The sequence below is a fragment of the Mandrillus leucophaeus genome, unplaced genomic scaffold (assembly GCF_000951045.1).
Source record: "Mandrillus leucophaeus isolate KB7577 unplaced genomic scaffold, Mleu.le_1.0 Scaffold843, whole genome shotgun sequence".
Taxonomy (NCBI): Eukaryota; Metazoa; Chordata; class Mammalia; order Primates; family Cercopithecidae; genus Mandrillus; species Mandrillus leucophaeus.
The window spans coordinates 897,250-915,332 of record NW_012109175.1 but is presented as its reverse complement, the minus strand read 5'-3'; the positions used below and the strand labels follow the sequence as shown (position 1 = coordinate 915,332).

The following is an 18,083-nucleotide window of genomic DNA, read 5'->3' as shown; positions in this document are numbered from 1 at the left end:
CGGCAACAGCAGTGGCTGCAGCGGGCACGGCCGAAGGACCGGGAGGCGGTGGCTCGGCCCGAATCGCCGTGAAGAAGGCGCAACTACGCTCCGCTCCGCGGGCCAAGAAACTGGAGAAACTCGGAGTGTACTCCGCCTGCAAGGTACGCGCTCGCCGTTCTCGGACCGCGGATGGGTGCTAGGGGCCCAGCCCGCGGGACCCCCCTCCCCCTCCCGCTTCCACCTCCGCCTCCCGCCTTCTGCCTTCTGCCTCTCGCCTCCCGCCTGGGGCCGCTGCACCGCGGAAGTGCTCTTGTCTCTCGAGCCCAATTAGCTTCTTCTTGGATAAGAGTCCTGCTGGGTTTGAAGAAGGGGATCACTAAGACGGAGAGCCCTTCATTCCTTCCGCTTGAAAGGAGTAGCTTCGGAATCCGAGCTCCCGGGCTACTCTGGGGTTTTGTTGCTCTGTAGGAGCTCGCTGGAGTCACTTTCGCGGGAGTGGAGCGGTGCTCTCCATGTGGTGGGCGACCCAGGGGCAGGGAAACATCTTTTGGGGGACTGAGTGGTCCCTTCTGCAGTCGATCCCTTCCCGTGTCCCACTGGGAGGAACTGGGTGCAAGGAGTCGGGGTGGAGAAGACTCCCGGACTCCTGGCGCTTTGGGAAAGCGAAGGGGAGGAAAGCGCGGGGTGCGAAGGTGGGCAGAGCCCGAGGCGAGGGTCTTGTGGCGCCTGACGCCCTCGGCTGGGGGCGGAGGCGCTGCCGCGCGCAGTGACAGCCCTGTCATTATTGTATTATTACTTGTTTAGTTAAAACGCTGTCCCAGCTGCTCGAGGTGTAAACAGGATTTGGCAAGGTGACAGCCCAGCGCCGCGTACGCTACTACTTGGTTTGAGGACACCCATTTCTTGCTACCCACTCTCCGTGCCAGTTTAGGCACCCTGTCATCCCAGCTGCAGATCCAGATGTGGGGGCCGTGCTCCCGAGGTGGGAGGATTGCCCGAGGCCGCGGGGCAGGCTGGCCCTGCGCTGTCAGCAGCGGCTTTGTTTTGACAGGGTGACAGCTGAGGGGGGCGGGGACTTGGCCTTGTCAGCTCCTGCGGCCTGTGGCAGAGGCAGGGAAGAGACACACTCACACACACTCACACACCTCCCTGTATTCTTCCTGCCTGCTGCAAAGAGGGTCAAGTTCCCAGATTCCGGATTCCCAATTCCCACAACCAAGCTGCAGTGGCCACTTCTGAATTTTGACATAACTATTATTTATTCTAGTGGAACATCTGGGTTATACTCTTCTTAGTACTTACAGGAGCTTCTTAGTCACAATGGAATGTCTGTGCTTGCTCTTTTTCCACACCGTATCCTCATGTTTATGTTGAGCACCTCTGTATCCTATACTGGTTCGATAAATATTTGTTGAGTGAATTTGGGATCTAGCCCAGTGCTCCTCAAACTTTCATGTGCATAGGAATCTCCTGGGGAAGCTGGTTAAAATGCTGATTCTGAATCAGGTGGTCTGAGGTGGAAGCTAAGAGTTTGCATTTCTGACGAACTCCCAAGTGGCACTACGCTAGTCCACAGACCACATTCCAATTCAGACCTGGACAGTATATTATTTGTCCCCGTTGAATTTAGCAGAAAAGACGGAAACAAATAATAATGCCGTGTGGTTATTTCTGAAGAAGGAATGCAAAAAAGATGAAGTGGGGAGTGTGCTTTTTGAAAGGTGCAAGCCCAGGAGTTGATCATGAAGGGCATTAGATGAATGAGAACAGGCCACTGACTGTAGTAGGCAGAAGGGAGAGCTAGGTACAGAATTAAGAACAAGGTCGTGGGTTCAGGGCATACTGCTTGGGTGATGGATACACCAAAATCTCACAGATCACCACTCAAGAATTTGTGTAATCAAACACCACCTGTTCCCCCAAAACCTATGAAAAAAAAAGAGCAAGGTCAATTACTTGGTGGCCTTGGCGTTTTGCAGCCAAAGTGGGCTCATGCAGGAACTGTGTCAACTCAGTGTTTCTGTCCTGGCTTTATTTTAACATTTATTTATTGGGTTATCATTACCAGCACCTCTTAAAGACTTCCTGCTGCCTGCTGTAGCTTTAATATCTGAAAACTTTCCTGAAGTTTTGGTTTTGTCTGAAACCATGAGCATATGTGGCCTGCATTGATGTTTTTGATCTTTTCAAATTTCCATGGGTGAGATGTAGCACCACTTCCAAAGTTTGAGATTTGAGTGTTTTCTGGTCACTTTCATGACCAAACAAGAGAAATAGAAAATTTATTTTAAGGCCTTTTTTTTTTGGAACAGGGTTTCACACTGCCTGCAGGCTGGAGTGCGGTGGCGTGATTGTAGCTCACTGCAGACTCAATCTCCCTGGGCTCAGGTGATCCTCCTACATCAGCCTCCTGACTAGCTGGGGCTACAGGCATGCACCAGTACACTATTATTATTATTTTTTGTATTCTTTGTAGAGACAGGGTTTCACCTTGTTGCCCAGGCTGTTCTCGAACTCCTGAGCCCAAGCACTTTGCCCGCCTTGGCTTCCCAGAGTGCTGGGATTATAGGCATGAGCCACCATGCCCGGCTGAAAGTTTTCATTTTTATGTGTCCATTCATTCAGTAAATATTTGGAGGGTTACCAACTGGGTGTCAGGCATTGTGCTAGGTGCTGGGCCTATGACACACAGAATTTGTCCTTCAGGAGTTACTTACTGTGTGTGTGCACAAGTGCATGTGTGTGCATGCATGTGTTGGGGCCTAGGGAGGAGGGCAGTGAACCAGAATTACAGAGAAGTTCAGAAAAACTACTTTCTTGGAGTACTTACGGACCCAGAGCAGGACAATTCATAGACTGGGGCACTGGTAGGGTGGGATTGCCTTCCTGGAGGAAGTGTCAGTGGCTGCTAAGAACTCTTGGCAGGGCAGAGTGGGGTGGGGTGAAGCTTCTTGTAGTGGAGAAACTGAAAGCAGTTCTGGAAGCTTGGAGGTGGGCCAACTCCAGCCAGACCTTTGTTGCCTAGGGCCACCTGGTTGGGGGTGAGGGGTGCGTGGCCAAGAGGGCACTGAGGAGTGCAGGAATCTTAACCTGGGGAGTGACACTATCTCAGATTTGCTTTTTTTTTAAAAAAAAAAAAAAATTAACTGGGCTCGATTGGATACTAGGGAGGGTAAGAGAGCAGACTCTGTGGTTCTCTCTTGGCTTGTTTCTGCACTTCATATGAGCAAGCCCGAAAGGACAGATTGCTCTACCTTTGCCACAGGCCCCTTGGCAAGTTAGATTAGAGAGATTAGAGAATGAGGAGGGATCTAGAAAGAGATAAGGTAGTTTGCTGGGGGGCTTTTGAAAGAAAAACAGGTCCCAGGCCTGATATAAATCTGGCCTTTAAACTTCACAAACAAAACCAAAAAAGAAGGGAGCTAACTCAGCCAGGGTGACGTGCCACACCCCAGAGAAAAGAAAAAGGAAAAAAAAAAACAACAAAAGAAAGAAAAAGAAAAGAAACAAACAAACTTGTTTTGCAGGATCCAGATCTTTGAACTGTGTCCTGGTAAAGGTTGCTTCAGAGTCATTTTGCTTATGTGTGGCACAGCCAGAGTAATCATTAAAAATGTAGATCTAGGCCAGGCGCAGTGGCTCATACCTGTAATCCCAGCAATTTAGGAGGCTGAGGCGGGAGGATCACTTGAGTCCAGGAGTTTGAGGCCAGCCTGGGTAATATAGTGAGACTTCGTCTCTACAAAAAGTAAAAAATTAGCCAGGAGTGGTGGCAGAGGTTGCAGTGAGCTGTGATTGCGCCACTGTACTCCAGCCTGGGTGACTGAGCGAGATTCTGTCTCCAAAAAAAAAAAAAAAAAAAGTAGATCTGACCATGTTATACCCCAATTTCAGGCCCTATAATTTCTCTTTATTGTGGTCCAGAAGGCCCTGCATGGCCCGGCTACTGCTGTCTGTGGCTCCTTTTCAAGGCTTCAGGCACATGGTTTCCTTTCACCTAGTAAGGGGTGAGGTGGGGTGAGGGGCTTTGCACATGCTGTTCCCTGGGACTGGAAGCTCTTCTTTCCACACTTGAAAATTAGCTCCCAACTCTTCCTACAGAACTCAGATTCCTTGCCTTTCCTTTACCCTCCTGAGCAGCCTTCCCATTAGAAATTATCCAAATTCATCTGTACTCTTTCTGGTGCTTTTCTTACGATTTTTATGATTTGTACAATTATTTGATATGCATTTCGAATCTTAGATTCTTAGTGATGCGGTTATTGACTAAGCGAATGAACCAGAGAAGAGAAAGTGCAAGAAATGATTAGCTGTGATGATAGCAGTTGTGGAATTATAACTTAATCACTTCTTGACAACTGAGTAGAGATTTGTCATATAGGACAGTTCTAGGTATCCCACAGATATTGATAGGATTGGGTTATTTATTTATTTATTTCTTGAGACAGGATCTTGCTCTGTCACCCAGGCAGGAGTACAGTGGTGTGATCTTGGTTCACTGCAACCTACATCTCCCAGGCTCAAGTGATCCTTTTGCCTTAGCCTCCTGAGTAGCTGAGACCACAGGCATGCACCACCACACTCAGCTAATTTTTGTACTTTTTGATAGAGATGGGGTTCTCCATGTTTGCCAGGCTGGTTTCAAACTCCTGGGCTCAAGCAGTCTGCCTGCCTCAACCTCCCAAAGTGCTGGAATTACAGGTGTGAGCCACCACACCTGGCGTATTTATTTATTTATTTTAGAGACAGGGTCTTGCTCTGTTGCCCAGGCTGGAGTGCACTGGCATGATCCTAGCTCACTGCAGCCTTGAACCCCTTGACTCAGTTGATCCTCCCACCTCAGCCTCTTGGGTAGCTGGGTCTACAGGCCTGCACCACCATGCCTGCTTGGGATTGGGTTTTTAATGTTATAAAAGAAACCTCAAGTGAATGTATGGGTAGGCCAAATCCCAGTCTTCTTGAATTAAAGTGTATCATCTACTAACTTCAAAAGAGAAACAAAACTCATTGGCTAACCCTTCCTAAAGGAACAGGCCATTTATATTAATACATAAGGGGAGACAATAGGGTGTAGTGGTTAACATGGGCTTCCGAGTTCAGGCTAATCTGAGTTCAAATTTTGGGATATCCAGCTCTGCAACCTTGGATAAGGATTTCATTTAAGCCTTTATTTTCCTGTCTGTAAAGGAATGATGCTACCCCCCTCGTGGCATAACAGTGAGGTTTTAAAATGGGCTGTATTAGACATCCAGCATGGTGTGTTGCCCATGGCAAGCCCTCAGAAGGTAGGGGAGACACTGTTAACTTGGAAGTCGAGTAAGAGCAACAGACTCAGTCCTGAATCCACCCCAGCTCTGCCACTTGTGTGATCTTAGGCACAAGTCACTTAGTTTTTCTCTGAGCCTCAATGACTGCATGTATAAGGTGGTGGTCATGACTTCAACCTTAAAATTAAAAGAAAAAAGTGTCCCCAGAATTCCTAGAACATAAAGATGCTAGGTTAATGCTGGCTAAACTGAATTGCCTGGTGCTTTACTCATATATCAGAGCCAGTGGCCACGAAGCATTTATGGAGAACCCAGTTGCGTAGGTTCTGGGCAAGTTGTCACATTTAAGGAGTTTCATGGACACAGGACTATAAAATTAGTCTTAATTGAACAAATAGGGCCGGAGCGTGGTGGCTCATGCCTGTAATCCCAGCAGTTTGGGTGGCCAGCGCAGACAGATTACTTGAGCTCCCGAGTTCGAGACCAGCCTGGGCAACATGGTGAAACCCTGTCTCTACAAAAATTAGCTGGGCATGGTGGTGCATGCCTGTAGTCCCCAGCTACTCAGGAGGTTGAGGTGGGAGGATAGCTTGAGCCCAGGAGACAGAAGTTGCAGTGAGCTGAGATCATGCCACTGCAGTAGACCTTGTCTCAAAATAATAATAATAATGATTTATAATCTAGAAGTAGCACTGGCTGTAGCATATACAGAGAGCATAGGTGGATGTGCCACCATAAAAGAAAAAGCATCCTTTGTTGGCTAAGGGCTGGTGGGTGGGGCACTAGAACAAGACTTACAGTTGGAGAGCGCCCCCAACACCTTTGTATTTGTCAATCACTCCCCAAGAGAGCAAATGTCTTTTTCAATTGTCAGCATCTAGAGCAGTGGCTCTCACCAAGGAGCTATTTCAGCTCCCAGGGGACATTTGACAATGTCTGGAGACATTTTCAATCTTTGCAGTTGGGAGGAGGGAATGCAACTGGCAACTAGTGAGTGGGTCAGGAATGTTGCTATACATCCCACAGTGCACAGGACAACTCTCCCCAACAAAGAATTATCTGGTCCAGAATATTAATAGAATTAACAGAAGTTGAGAAAGCATGTTTTAGACAAATACCCTTGCAGCACAGAAAGAAAAAAAATCAGTGTTTTTTGTTTTGCCTTTTTTTTGTTGAGGCTTTTTTGAGGCAGAGTCTTACTCTCTTTCCCAGGCTAGAGTGCAGTGGGCTCAGGTGATTCTTCCACCCTAGTCTCCCAAGTAGCTGGGACACAGGTGCATGTCACCATGCCTGGCTAATTTTTGTAGTTTTTATAGAGATGTTTCGCCAACCTGGGTTTTGCCATGTTTAACAGTCTGGTCTTGAACTCCTGGGCTCAAGCAATTGGCCTGCCTTGGCCTTCCGAAGTGCTGGGATTACAGGCATGAACCACCACGCCTAGCCTAAACCAATGCTTTTAATATGAATTTGACTAACACTTAAAATCTGAAAAATCTCACTTTGTGAATCATGGACATATATTTTAAACAGTTTTATTGCGGTATAATTTATAGATCATAAAACTTGCCCACTGTAACTGCAGTCAGCTGCTTTTGAATTAATGTATGTAGTTGTACATCCATCACCACAACCCAGTGTTATGACTTCTTCCATCCCCCGAGTTTCCTCTTGCCATGAGTACCTTTTTTTTTTTTTTTTTGGGACGGAGTCTCACACTGTCGCCCAGGCTGTAGTGGAGTGCAGTGGTGTGATCTCAGTTTACTGCAACCTCTGCCTCCTGGGTTCAAGCAATTCGCCTGCCTCAGCCTCCCGAGTAGCTGGGATTACAGGCAAGTGCCACCATGCCGTGCTAATTTTTTTTGTATTTTTAGTAGAGACAGGGTTTCACCATGTGGGCCAGGCTGGTCTCAGACTCCTGACCTCAGGTGATCTGCCTGCCTGGGCCTCCCGAAGTGCTGGGACTACAGGACTGAGCCACCACACAAGGCCCATGACTGCCTTTTTAAAGTGATATTTTGTATCAAATTGGTTGTTGGTTTGCAAACAGAAACTAAATTAGAAATATGTTTTTGGCAATGCTTCCAATAGGCAATATTGTCACAGCAAAATACAAAACATGGAGGGGGGTGGATAAGATGTTGTTTTAAAAGATCAATCTTTAGCCACATAAGTTTATTGCCTACAATTATATCCTGTGGTGACTTCTCTAAAATACAGTATCATAAAGCCAAGCATACAAAGGAAAAAATGTTTCATTTGGCAGGCACAATACAAAAAGCCTGAGAGAAAGATGTCCAAGTTTAATTCTGTGTCCTCAGAAATTTTCAGGAAAGATGGAAATTCAAGCCTGCAAAGCCTTCAGATTGCAATTTGTAGTTTTATATAACTGAGAAAGTAGTTTACGGGGCAAAACAGCAAAATCTGCTGAGGACTGTTTTGTTTTAGGAAGTGTGTGCTTGCAAATAGCGATTTGTGATGTAGCACTGTTTAAGGTTTTTATTTTGTTTTGTTTTTAAAAATCACCCGGCAGATTTAAACCCAGTTGCCTTGGTGTTAGACAGATTTAATTCTGTGGTAGTTAAGTAAATCCATAGGGTCCCACCCTTCATAGTGACTATGGAGGGTGAAATATACACTTTCCTGTAAGATGCCTGGGAGCAGTCAGCACATCTGCTTCTCAGCTGAATACTCAGTGTAGTGCCAATAAAATTAGGATTTTCAAGGCTCAGTGGCTTCTGATTTAGTCTGTCGTTAAGAGAAAAGTGGCTATTTGGGAAAAATTGTCAACAGTTGCCTACTCTTGCATGATACTTTTCTGCTGTGGTCATCTGATTCAAACGGGGAATTAGAATAGGCACACTGGCTACTTGCACATTTGGAGAGGAGGGGAATCCTTGCTTCCTTCCCTCTATGCTGGGTGCCCTTGGGCAGCGCCCCGCTTTTCTTTTTTTGGAGACGGAGTCTTGCTCTGTCGCCAGTCTGGAGTGCAGTGGCATGCACTGCAACCCCCGCCTCCCGGGTTAAAGTGATTCTCTCCTGCCTCAGCCTCCCCAGTAGCTGGGACTACAGGCCCGTGCCACCATGCCTGGCTAATTTTTGCATTTTTAGTAGAGACGGGGTTTCATTATGTTGGCCAGGATGGTCTCCTCTCTTGACCTCGTGATCCTCCCGCCTTGGCTTCCCAAAGTGCCAGGATTACAGGCATGAGCCACCGCGCCCGACCCGGCAGCACCTTAACTGCCTAGTTTCAGTTTCCTCTTTGGTGAAGTAGGAGTCCAGGTGCCACCTCATTGACTTATTGTGAAGATTAAATACTTCAGCATATATGAAAGTTCTTGGAACCTAGGCATTCCACAAATGTCTATTTAATTTTATTTGTAAAAAACGTTCCATTGGTATTAGCAGTTTGTGTGTTTGCCAAAGTGTTATGTCTCACGTCATTTGATTCTTCTACCTGGGGTAAGTGGAAGGTAAGGGAGGTCATTTTACTAGCAGGGAACTGAGACCCAAAGAGGTTAAGTGACTTCTTCAAGCTACAGTGGTTACTCAGGAAAATGCCCGACCAAGTAGATCCTCTTTCCTATGCACCATTTTGCCTCCTCTTCCAAAACTTTTGCCTGGGGTGGAGGGAGTCGCTTTTCTTCCCAATGGTTTCCGAAGAGGATTACATTTGTTTTAGGCATTCTACTATCTGAAATTTATTGTACTCCATTTGAGAGGTATGTTCAAAGGATTTTCTAGTCCATTGAACCTGTGCAGGCCATAAAGTAAACAAAATAAGTATTCTTTATTACTGGCCCAGGACAGACATATACATGCTCTTGATTGTTTTAAAGGTGACAATCAAGACTGGTCACTGTGCTGGCCCAGTAGAATTCCCTGTTGAAGGAAGATGAAAGAGATACCTACTCAGGCTATAGAAGGTGCCAAATGTGTCAGAAAGTTAAGAAATTGACTGTCTTGAAAGTTTAGAAGTCCAGCTGGGCACTGTGGCTCCCCCTTGTAATCCTAGCATTTCGGGAGGCTGAGGCAGGCAGATTACTTGAGCTCAGGAGTTCGAGACCAGCCTGGGCAATACGGTGAGACCTGGTCTCTACTAAAAATACAAATATTAGCAGGGCATGGTAGCTTGCGCCTGTAGTCCCAGCTACTCAGAAGGCTGATGTGGGAGGACGGCTTGAGCCCGGGAGGCGGAGGTTGCAGTGAGCTGAGATCACACCACTGCACTCTAGCCTGGGCAATGGAGTGAGACCCTGTCTCAAAAAAAAAAAAAAAAAAATTTAGAAGTCCCCCAACCAGTTTATATAAGACTGTTCACGCAACAGTATCTCAGCATGATAAAAAGGAGTCATTAAAAAAAATCTTTCAGTTGCATTATGCATAAAGGGCTCAAATCATGTTTACAGCGCAATTAATTTTTACATATGTATACATCTATGCAACTGCCACCTAGATGAAGCAGTAGGACATTTCCAGCATCTCAGAGGGTTTTCTTGTGCCTCCTCCCCACTCCTGGTAATCCTTATTTTGACTTCTATTACCGGTGATTAGTTTTGTCTGTTCTTAAACTTTCCATAAATTGAATCATATGGTATGAATTATTTGTGTCTGGGTTCTTTCACTCAACATTATGTATGTCAGATGCATCTGTATTGTTGCGTATAGCAGTAGTTTGTAAAGACACATGTTTTTAAATTAAAAAATTAAAACATTGCCAGCAGTTTTCAGGATGGAAGTCATTGGACATGGACAACCTCATGGGATGAATCTTTAACTAGGCTTTTGAAAGAAAGGATGGGAATTTGATAGTCAAATTCAGAAGAACCCGGAATGGCAGGAATGTGGATAAGAAATCAAGGAGGTGGCCGGGCATGGTGGCTCACACCTATAATCCCAGCACTTTGAGAGGCTGAGGTGGGCAGATCACTTGAGGCCAGAAGATCAAGACCAGCCTGGCCAACATGACAAAACCTTGTTTCTACTAAAATACAAAAATTAGCTGGGCATGGTGGCACACACTTACAGTCCCAACTTCTTTGGAGGCTGAGGCACGAGAATGACTTGAACCCAGGAGGCAGAGGTTACAGTCAGCCAAGATCACACCACCGTACTGTAGCCTGGGTGACAGAGCGATACTCTGTCTCAAAAAATAAATAAATAAATAAATAAATCAAGGAGGGGTACTTGGCCAGGTAGATATAGATAAGGAATACGGAAAGGAAGAGAGGCAGAATGATGAGGAGATGGGTGCATGTGGGCTGATGATGTCACTGCTGGTGGTATGTCTAGCCTGCACGACTCCTTCTCCCCTGGAGTCCGTATTGGTGAGTCCTTACTAGTAAATATTCATGTGAAATCCTGTTGCCACCTGTCCCTGGTTCTGGAAGATGACTAGAGTTGTTATACATTGTAGTCGGTGAGCCATGCAGAACCATACATGTTGAGAGTGATGGCAGCTTTCCTAAAAGGTTGACCAGAGCCCAGTGTATAAAGCTCCAGTGGGCAGTGCCACCTTTGTTACGTGGGCTTAGTTGATAGAGATGTTCCCGTGTTCTTTAGAACTACCTGCTGAGGCCATTAAATGCCACCCTCTCCCCAGGAACGGCAGTGAGAAGCAAAGATGACTCTACAGCTCCACAAAGATTTTTCATAACAACTGTCCCTGAAAAGTAGGATTGAATATGTGATGAGCTTGTTATTTAATGGCTTCATTCGAACGATCCACTTATAAATTAGTCTTTTCCGTAATTGATATGTTTAACCAAATGGGAATTTACTTAAAGACTGTGTGTTTGGACACGTGGGGTGTTACCTCTATTGCCATTTATTTATTCATTTAACATTAAATTCCACGGGCTGCTTTGGAAGATTTCTGCTCAGGTACCTCCTGTTCAAACTTCTTAAGATAATTTATCACCTAGTTATAATTGAAATGGAATCGAGTCCTTTATAATTTTGAATCACATTCATCTCTAACATCTAATTGTGCATGTGGTTACCTGCCGCTTTGCACACTTTTCTCTCCCATGTATCTGTTTATCTTGTCCTCAAAGCCTTATTCCAGTCTGTTCTTAAATGCCAGCTTCTCAGAGAAGCCTTCGTGACTCTCCGGTCTAAACTAGCAGCACCCCATCTATCACTCCATAATCTTATCTTGTTTTATTTTCCTTTACTGCACTTACTAATATTTGGAAATTGTATTTTAAAAAATGGTTTCTTGTCTGTTTGCCTTATGACAATAGAAGCTCCATGAAGCAGAGATTTGGGTTTACGGAGCCCGTAAGGCCTCAGCCCATGAGGGGTGACAAGTTGTATGGGGATTAAATTCCATTAAATTTTCCATTAAATTCATATCCCAGGTGGATCATACCTTGCACATAGTAGGCACTTGATAAATATTTGTTGAATATGTTGATAATTTGATATTCACAGGCTTTGTGAGATTGGTGGAAAGGAAACTGTGTTGTAGAGATGGCCAGGCATGGCGGCTCATGCCTGTAATCCCAGCACTTTAGGAGGCTGAGGGGGTGATCCAGCCTGGGCTATGGAGAGAGACCCTGTCTCTTAAAAAAAAAAAAGAAGAAAAAGAGCCTGGGCACAGTGGCTCATGCCTGTAATCCCAGCACTTTGGGAGGCCGAGGCAGTCGGATCCCCTGAGGTCGGGAGTTTGAGACCAGGCTGGCCAACATAGTAAGACCCCATCTCTACTGAAAAAAAACATGAAAATTAGCCGGGTGCGGTGGTGGGTGCCTGTAATCCCAGCTATTTGGGAGGCTGAGGCAGGAGAATTGCTTGAACCCAGGAGGTGGAGGTTGTGATGAGCTGAGATCACACCACTGCACTCCAGCCTGGGTGACAAGAGCTAGACCCTGTCTTCAGAAAAGAAAGATGAGGAAACTAAGGTGCAGGGAGGTTTAGTAGCTAGCTTTGTGGTCTGCAGCAGGGCAGCCTCCAGCTGGGGTTGGAACAACACCTACTTATAGTTAAGTGTGGTTCCCCTTGGTTCATGGCAGACTTGATGACAAGCAACACTTATCTGATGGCGTGAACGTCTCCTACAAATCAAGCAAAGAGGAATCACCTATATTTTAATCCTCTCCAACCACTGTTTCCTCTTCTGCAAGTTACAGTTAAATTCTCAAGGCCAGGAATGGTGGCTCATGCCTATTACAGGTGTGGGATCCTACTTTTGGGTGGCCAAGGTGGGCAGATTGCTTGAGCTCAAGGGTTTGAGACCAGCCTGGGCAACATAATGAGACCCCATCTCTATAAAAATACAAAAATTAGCTGGGCGTGGTGGCACGTGTCTATAGTCTTAGCTATTCGGGAGGCTGAGGCAGGAGGATCACTTGAGTCCAGGAGGTCGAGGCTGTGGTGAGCCATGAGTGTGACGCTGCACTCTAGCCTGAGTGACGGAGTGAGACCCTGTCTCAAAAAAACAAGACAAAATGAAAAAACTCACAAAGGTATCATGAGTGTTATGAGATCAGTGAGTTAAAAGCTACGAAGTGAGACAAAGTTTTAACATATAGTCTAGAAGTCTGTACGGTATTAGTAAACTTAAAAAAAATCAATTGTATTTGAAGGCATTCTTTAAACTACTATTTATATTTTTTGCTACTTTGTGGCCCACTTTAAAGTCTACAGTAGACTTTCTTTATTTGTTCTTTTACTGTTTAGGCTTATTATTTATTTCTTTTTATTTTATTTTATTTTATTTTTTGAGACGGAGTCTCACTCTGTAGCTCAGGCTGGAGTGCAGTGGCATGATCTCAGCTCACCGTAACTTCCACCTCCAGATTCAAGTGATTCTCCTGCCTCAGTCTCCTGAGTAGCTGAGATTACAGGCATGTACCACCACACCTAGCTAATTTTTGTATTTTTAATAGAGATGGGGTCTCGCCGTGTTGGCCAGGCTGGTCTCAAACTCCTAACCTCAAGTGATCCACCCGCCTCGGCCTCCCAAAGTGCTGGGATTACAGGCATGAGCCATTGTGCCTGGCTTTAGGCTTGTTTTTGTTTTTGTTTTTTGTTTTTTTTGAGATGGAGTCTCACTCTGTCGCCCAGGCTGGAGTGCAGTGGTGTGATCTTGGCTCACTGCGACCTCCGCCTCCCGGGTTCAAGCCATTCTCTGCCTCAGCCTCCTGAGTAGCTGGGATTACAGGGGCCCGCCACCATGCCTGGCTAATTTTTGTATCTTTAGTAGAGACGGGGTTTTACCATATTGGCCAGGTTGGTCTTGAATTCCTGACCTCGTGATCCACCTACTTTGGCCTTCCAAAGTGCTGGTATTACAGGTGTGAAGGAGATGGATGCATTTATTTTGGAAAAAAAGTGTGAATAATGTCTCTAATGATCCACTTGGAACAATACATCACTTAATCTCAGGAGGAGGCTTAGGGCAATCTTGTCAGTGTATGGGATTGTATGGGGTTGCTTCCATTACATTCCGTGCCATCCTAATCAGTCCCCATGCATTGCATACTCTTGGCTTGTGCAGCCTTTTGCGAGGTTTGTGCGGTATGCAGGAGGTTCCAGAAGTACGAGGATGAGACCTGAGTAATATCATAGTGATTGATGGTGGCAGTGCCAATTTGCATCAGCTCTGACAAGCTGGTGTTGAAACTAGATGGCAGAATGCCAAAGACGCCAAGGTCAGCATACTTTGAAATAACGAAGTGAGTCATGTAACTCAGGATTTGCACATACTCACAGGACTACCTGACTCATCCCACCTCTGAAGGAACACATCTGTGAGCCCTGGTTAGGGGCCTGTGGCCACTTCTCTGCTACATGTGCAAAAGGAAGCAAAAGCCACAAGGAGCCCTTTTCTTGTTGAGGAGACAGATAAGGAGTGAAAGAAGAATTCAAATGAATAATCAAGCGTGAAGTCAATGCAGGGAGAAACCATCATGAGCTAGGGGCAGGTGAAAGGGTGGGAGAGAGGCCCAGCCCAGGTGGAGGGAATAGCGTAAAACCGAGCAGAGAAGCAAAACTGATGTGAGCCAGACATGAGACTAGTTTAGAACATGGACCTGGGCACCAGACTGCCTGGGTTTGAACCCTGATGTGTGACCATAGGGAGGTTGCTTATGCTTTACAAGCCTCAGATTTCGCAGCTGTAATATGGAGACAGTGATATATGTCAACTTTTTCCGTTCACTCAACAAATTGTTATTTAATGTGCCAGGTGTTGATTTAGATGCTGGTGATACAGTGACAGATGGGTCCTTATTCTTGCAGAGTCTGCTTTCTGGTAGCAGAAGCAGACAATAAGCCAGAAAATAACAGAAAGTAGTAAGTGCCTCGCAGAGAATGAAAACAGAGAATTAAATGAGAGTGCCTGGGGAATTCCTCTAGATACATGCCCAGGAAAGTCCTTCTGCAGAAGGGACACGGACTGAGGCCTGCATGTCAAGAAGTGAGGAAGAGGGTGCCGTGCAAAGACTCTGGGGCCAGAAGTGGCTTGGTGTGTGTGAGGCCTGTCAGGAGACCTGTGTGGCTAGATGGAGGTGGGTGGGGTGGGGGGCATGAATGTAGGAGATTAGGGGGAAGGGATAAATGGGGTCCAGATTGCCAACATAGAATTTTTACACAGTGATGTCAAGATCTTTAATTCTGATAAGTTTCAACAAATATGTATCAAGACACAGAACTTTTCATCTCCCTAGAAAATTTCCGCCTGCTCCTTGCTGTTCAAATCTCTCTCCCGCGGAAGGAACCACTGATCTGATTTGTGTCACTTTAAGTTAATTTAGCTATTTTTCATATAAATGTTACCACATAGTACATACTGTTCTTTCACTCAGTATATTTTTGAGATTAATCCATGTTGTTGGATGCATTGATAGTTAATTTCTGTTTATTACTGAGGAGTATTCTGATGTATGGACATACTAGTTGGTTTATCTGTTGACTTGTTAGGGACATCTGGGCTGTTTCCAGTGAATTCAAATTAGATTTCCGGTTTGAAGTGACCCCTCTGGCTGCTCTGAGAATACTAAAGTATATGAGAGAAACGGTGGATAAAGAAGGCCAGTTGGAAGTTATCGTAGTCTAGGTATGAGTAGATGGTGTCTTGGGCTAGGGTAATAGGAATGGAGCGGTGAGAATTAGTTTGGGCTATATTGTGAGGGTAGAGGCAACAGGACCTAATTTGTTATGGGGGAGGGGGTGATGAAAAGACAGAAATGAAGGATAATGTCTAGGTTTTTGGTCTGAACAATTGAATGGATGTAGTTCCATTTACCAAGATAGAGAATACCATAGGAGAAGCAGGTTTGGGTAAGAATAAAGAGTTCTTTGTTGGAGGAGATACATTAGATATGTCTGTTAATAGAAAAATGCTGTTTTGATGATAAAATGAAATAATGTATTTAGCAACTTGGTATAGCATCTGGAACATTCAGAATGCCGCATAGATGTCAGTTACTATTACAATCAAAACAATGCTAAATAACTTGGAGGAAAAGAGAAATACGGGCAAAGAGAAACTGGGAAATAGGGTCTGCTAGGTTAGGAAGAAATGAGTTGATAGAAAGTCTTGAATTTCAGGTAGAAAATTTTGAACTGAATCCATTTGGTAATTGTGTCCTTGCCCTTTAAGAAGGAGGAGGCACAAGGTATTTTAGAATGCCACAGAGGAGTTCTAGGTTTTGGTGTTGGCTCCTTGTCCTTTGCCAGCTGGGTGAACTCAGGCAAGCCACACCCCTTCTCTAAGCATTGAATTACTTGTCCTACAGGGTTGTTGGGAGGGGAACATGACATGATTTGGACTGCAATTGCCTTGGAAAGTAGCAAACACAAATGCTTGACGTTCTTAAGTGGTATTTTAGAGTAGAGTGATGTGAACTGGTATTAGGAGGAAGGTTGGGAGTGGGAATGTATTGGAAGAGGGGAAGAAGTATTTCTTTTAGTTGGCTGATAAGGGCCTGAACTGGGGCCCTGGCAATGAGAATGGACAAGGTATAGATCTGACAAAGTTTGAAAGAAGAATCAGTTGGCCTGGATGAGGGCATTGAGTGCAGTTTAACTTTAGGAGCTGGGAGAAGGACAGTGCCAACAAAGGGAATACAAAGGGAATAGGGTAGTTGAAAAGGGAGAATTGGGATGGAGGGCAAGCCTTTTTATAAAACTTACTGGGCAGAAATGCTGGATGTAGGCAGTTAGAAATGAGGGCTGGAAGTTCCGCTTTACAGGTTGGGCTGGTTATGTGGATGTGAGAGTCGTCATCTCAGATAATGACTGATACCATGAGAACGTGAGCTATCCAAGGAAACAACATGTAAGGCACTATTTATTTTGCTCATCCTGGTTGATTTGGTGCCAAAACAACAGGCGGAAGAGTGAAAAATTCTGTTAGTCAGTGGTTGTCTGAACTGCTCAATGTTAGCCAAGCAGTTTGACAGATCTTTCCACTGTGTTGAGGTCTAAGTTGACTTCTCTGGCATTTTGACAGATAATTTCTGATAAATTCTGTGTGTGTGTATTAAATGGAAAGAAATTGTCTTGGATTTAGCATTCCAGGGTACTAGTTTCTAGGCCCCAGTGTCACTCAGGACCTCCTGAGGCCCTTCCAGGGGTGATGCATGCTTAGGTTTGCTCCTGGAGAGGTCACTCAGATGTAATGAAGGGTCTGGCCAACCCCTAGGCTATTTGGTAGCCACTGGAGCCATTCCAGTATCTTCAGACAGCCAGCCAAGGGGGTTCCAGACCTTTCTGTCAGCGGGGCCTAATTATAATATTTAACAAAGGGAGGGCAGTTTCTTATTCAACTCCAGCATAAACACAAGGATTTCTTCCAGACAGGGATGTCATGAAGATTTTCTGTTGATTTGATTTTGGAGGAACCATGGAGAGCATAGATGAGAATTTGAATGAGGTGTTTATTTATACCTGGGTTGTTTTGTCTTGGGTCATTTCCTCATGATATGCTTTCCACTCTCCTTCTGTAGCCTTGACCACTCTTCAGTATTTGTTTTTTTGATTCCCTGTGGCTTTACAGACCAAAATGGCACTCTAAATTAAGGTATTCAGCCAGGTGCGGTGGCTCACGTCTCTGATCTCAGCACTTTGGGAGGCCGAGGCAGGAAGATCACCTGAGGGTCAGGAGTTCAAGACCAGCCTGGCCAACATGGTGAAACCCTGTCTCTACTAAAAATACAAAAATTAGCTGGGCGTGTTGGCAGGTACTTGTAATCCCAGCTACTCGGGAGGCTGAGGCAGGAGAATTGATTGAACCTGGGAGGCAGACATTGCAGTGGGCCAAGATTGCACCACTGCACCGCAGCCTGGGCAACAGAGCGAGACTCTGTCTCAAAAAAAAAAAAAAAGGTTTTCAGAGATGCTTCTGATAGTGAATTACCTAACTAGTTATCTTTTCTCTCTTACAATTCTATTTCTATCTCAATTCCAGGCAATTTTGTTCTCCTGAGGGAACCCCGACCCCCACCTGATACACTTTCCTCTTTTCACTTGTGTCAGATTTTTAAAGTTCCCATAGTTTAAAAATCCCAGCTTGAAGTCATAGCATTATGGAATCTTCTGCTGGCCTTCCATGTGCAACTGTGTGAACTGGAAGGATTGTCTCACAGTGGAGGAAGAAAAAGGGCTTATGTCCCAGGGAGGATTACTGAACCATTTAATCTGTATATGAAAAGCTAAAGTTAATTCAGGGAGAAGAGAAAGGTGTTTCTGAAGTCAAACCATCTTTATCTCTTCAAATCTTTGCTACTCAAAGAGTGGAGTTCACCCAGGAACTTTTAGAAATGTAGAATCTCAGGTTCCACCCGACAACCACTGAATCTTAATCTTCATTTTTTTTTTTTTTTTTTT

The 18,083-nt window shown here is 45.1% G+C and overlaps 1 protein-coding gene across 1 annotated transcript in view; it reads left to right on the top strand.

Moving 5' to 3' along the window:
* Positions 1–18,083, top strand: part of KAT2B (K(lysine) acetyltransferase 2B) — a 140,442-nt gene that overhangs the window by 887 nt on the left and 121,472 nt on the right. Inside the window, exon 2 of the mRNA XM_011968452.1 lies at positions 5–143. Within this exon, the coding sequence (XP_011823842.1) occupies positions 5–143 (139 nt within the window). The remainder of the gene's footprint in view (positions 1–4; positions 144–18,083) is intronic.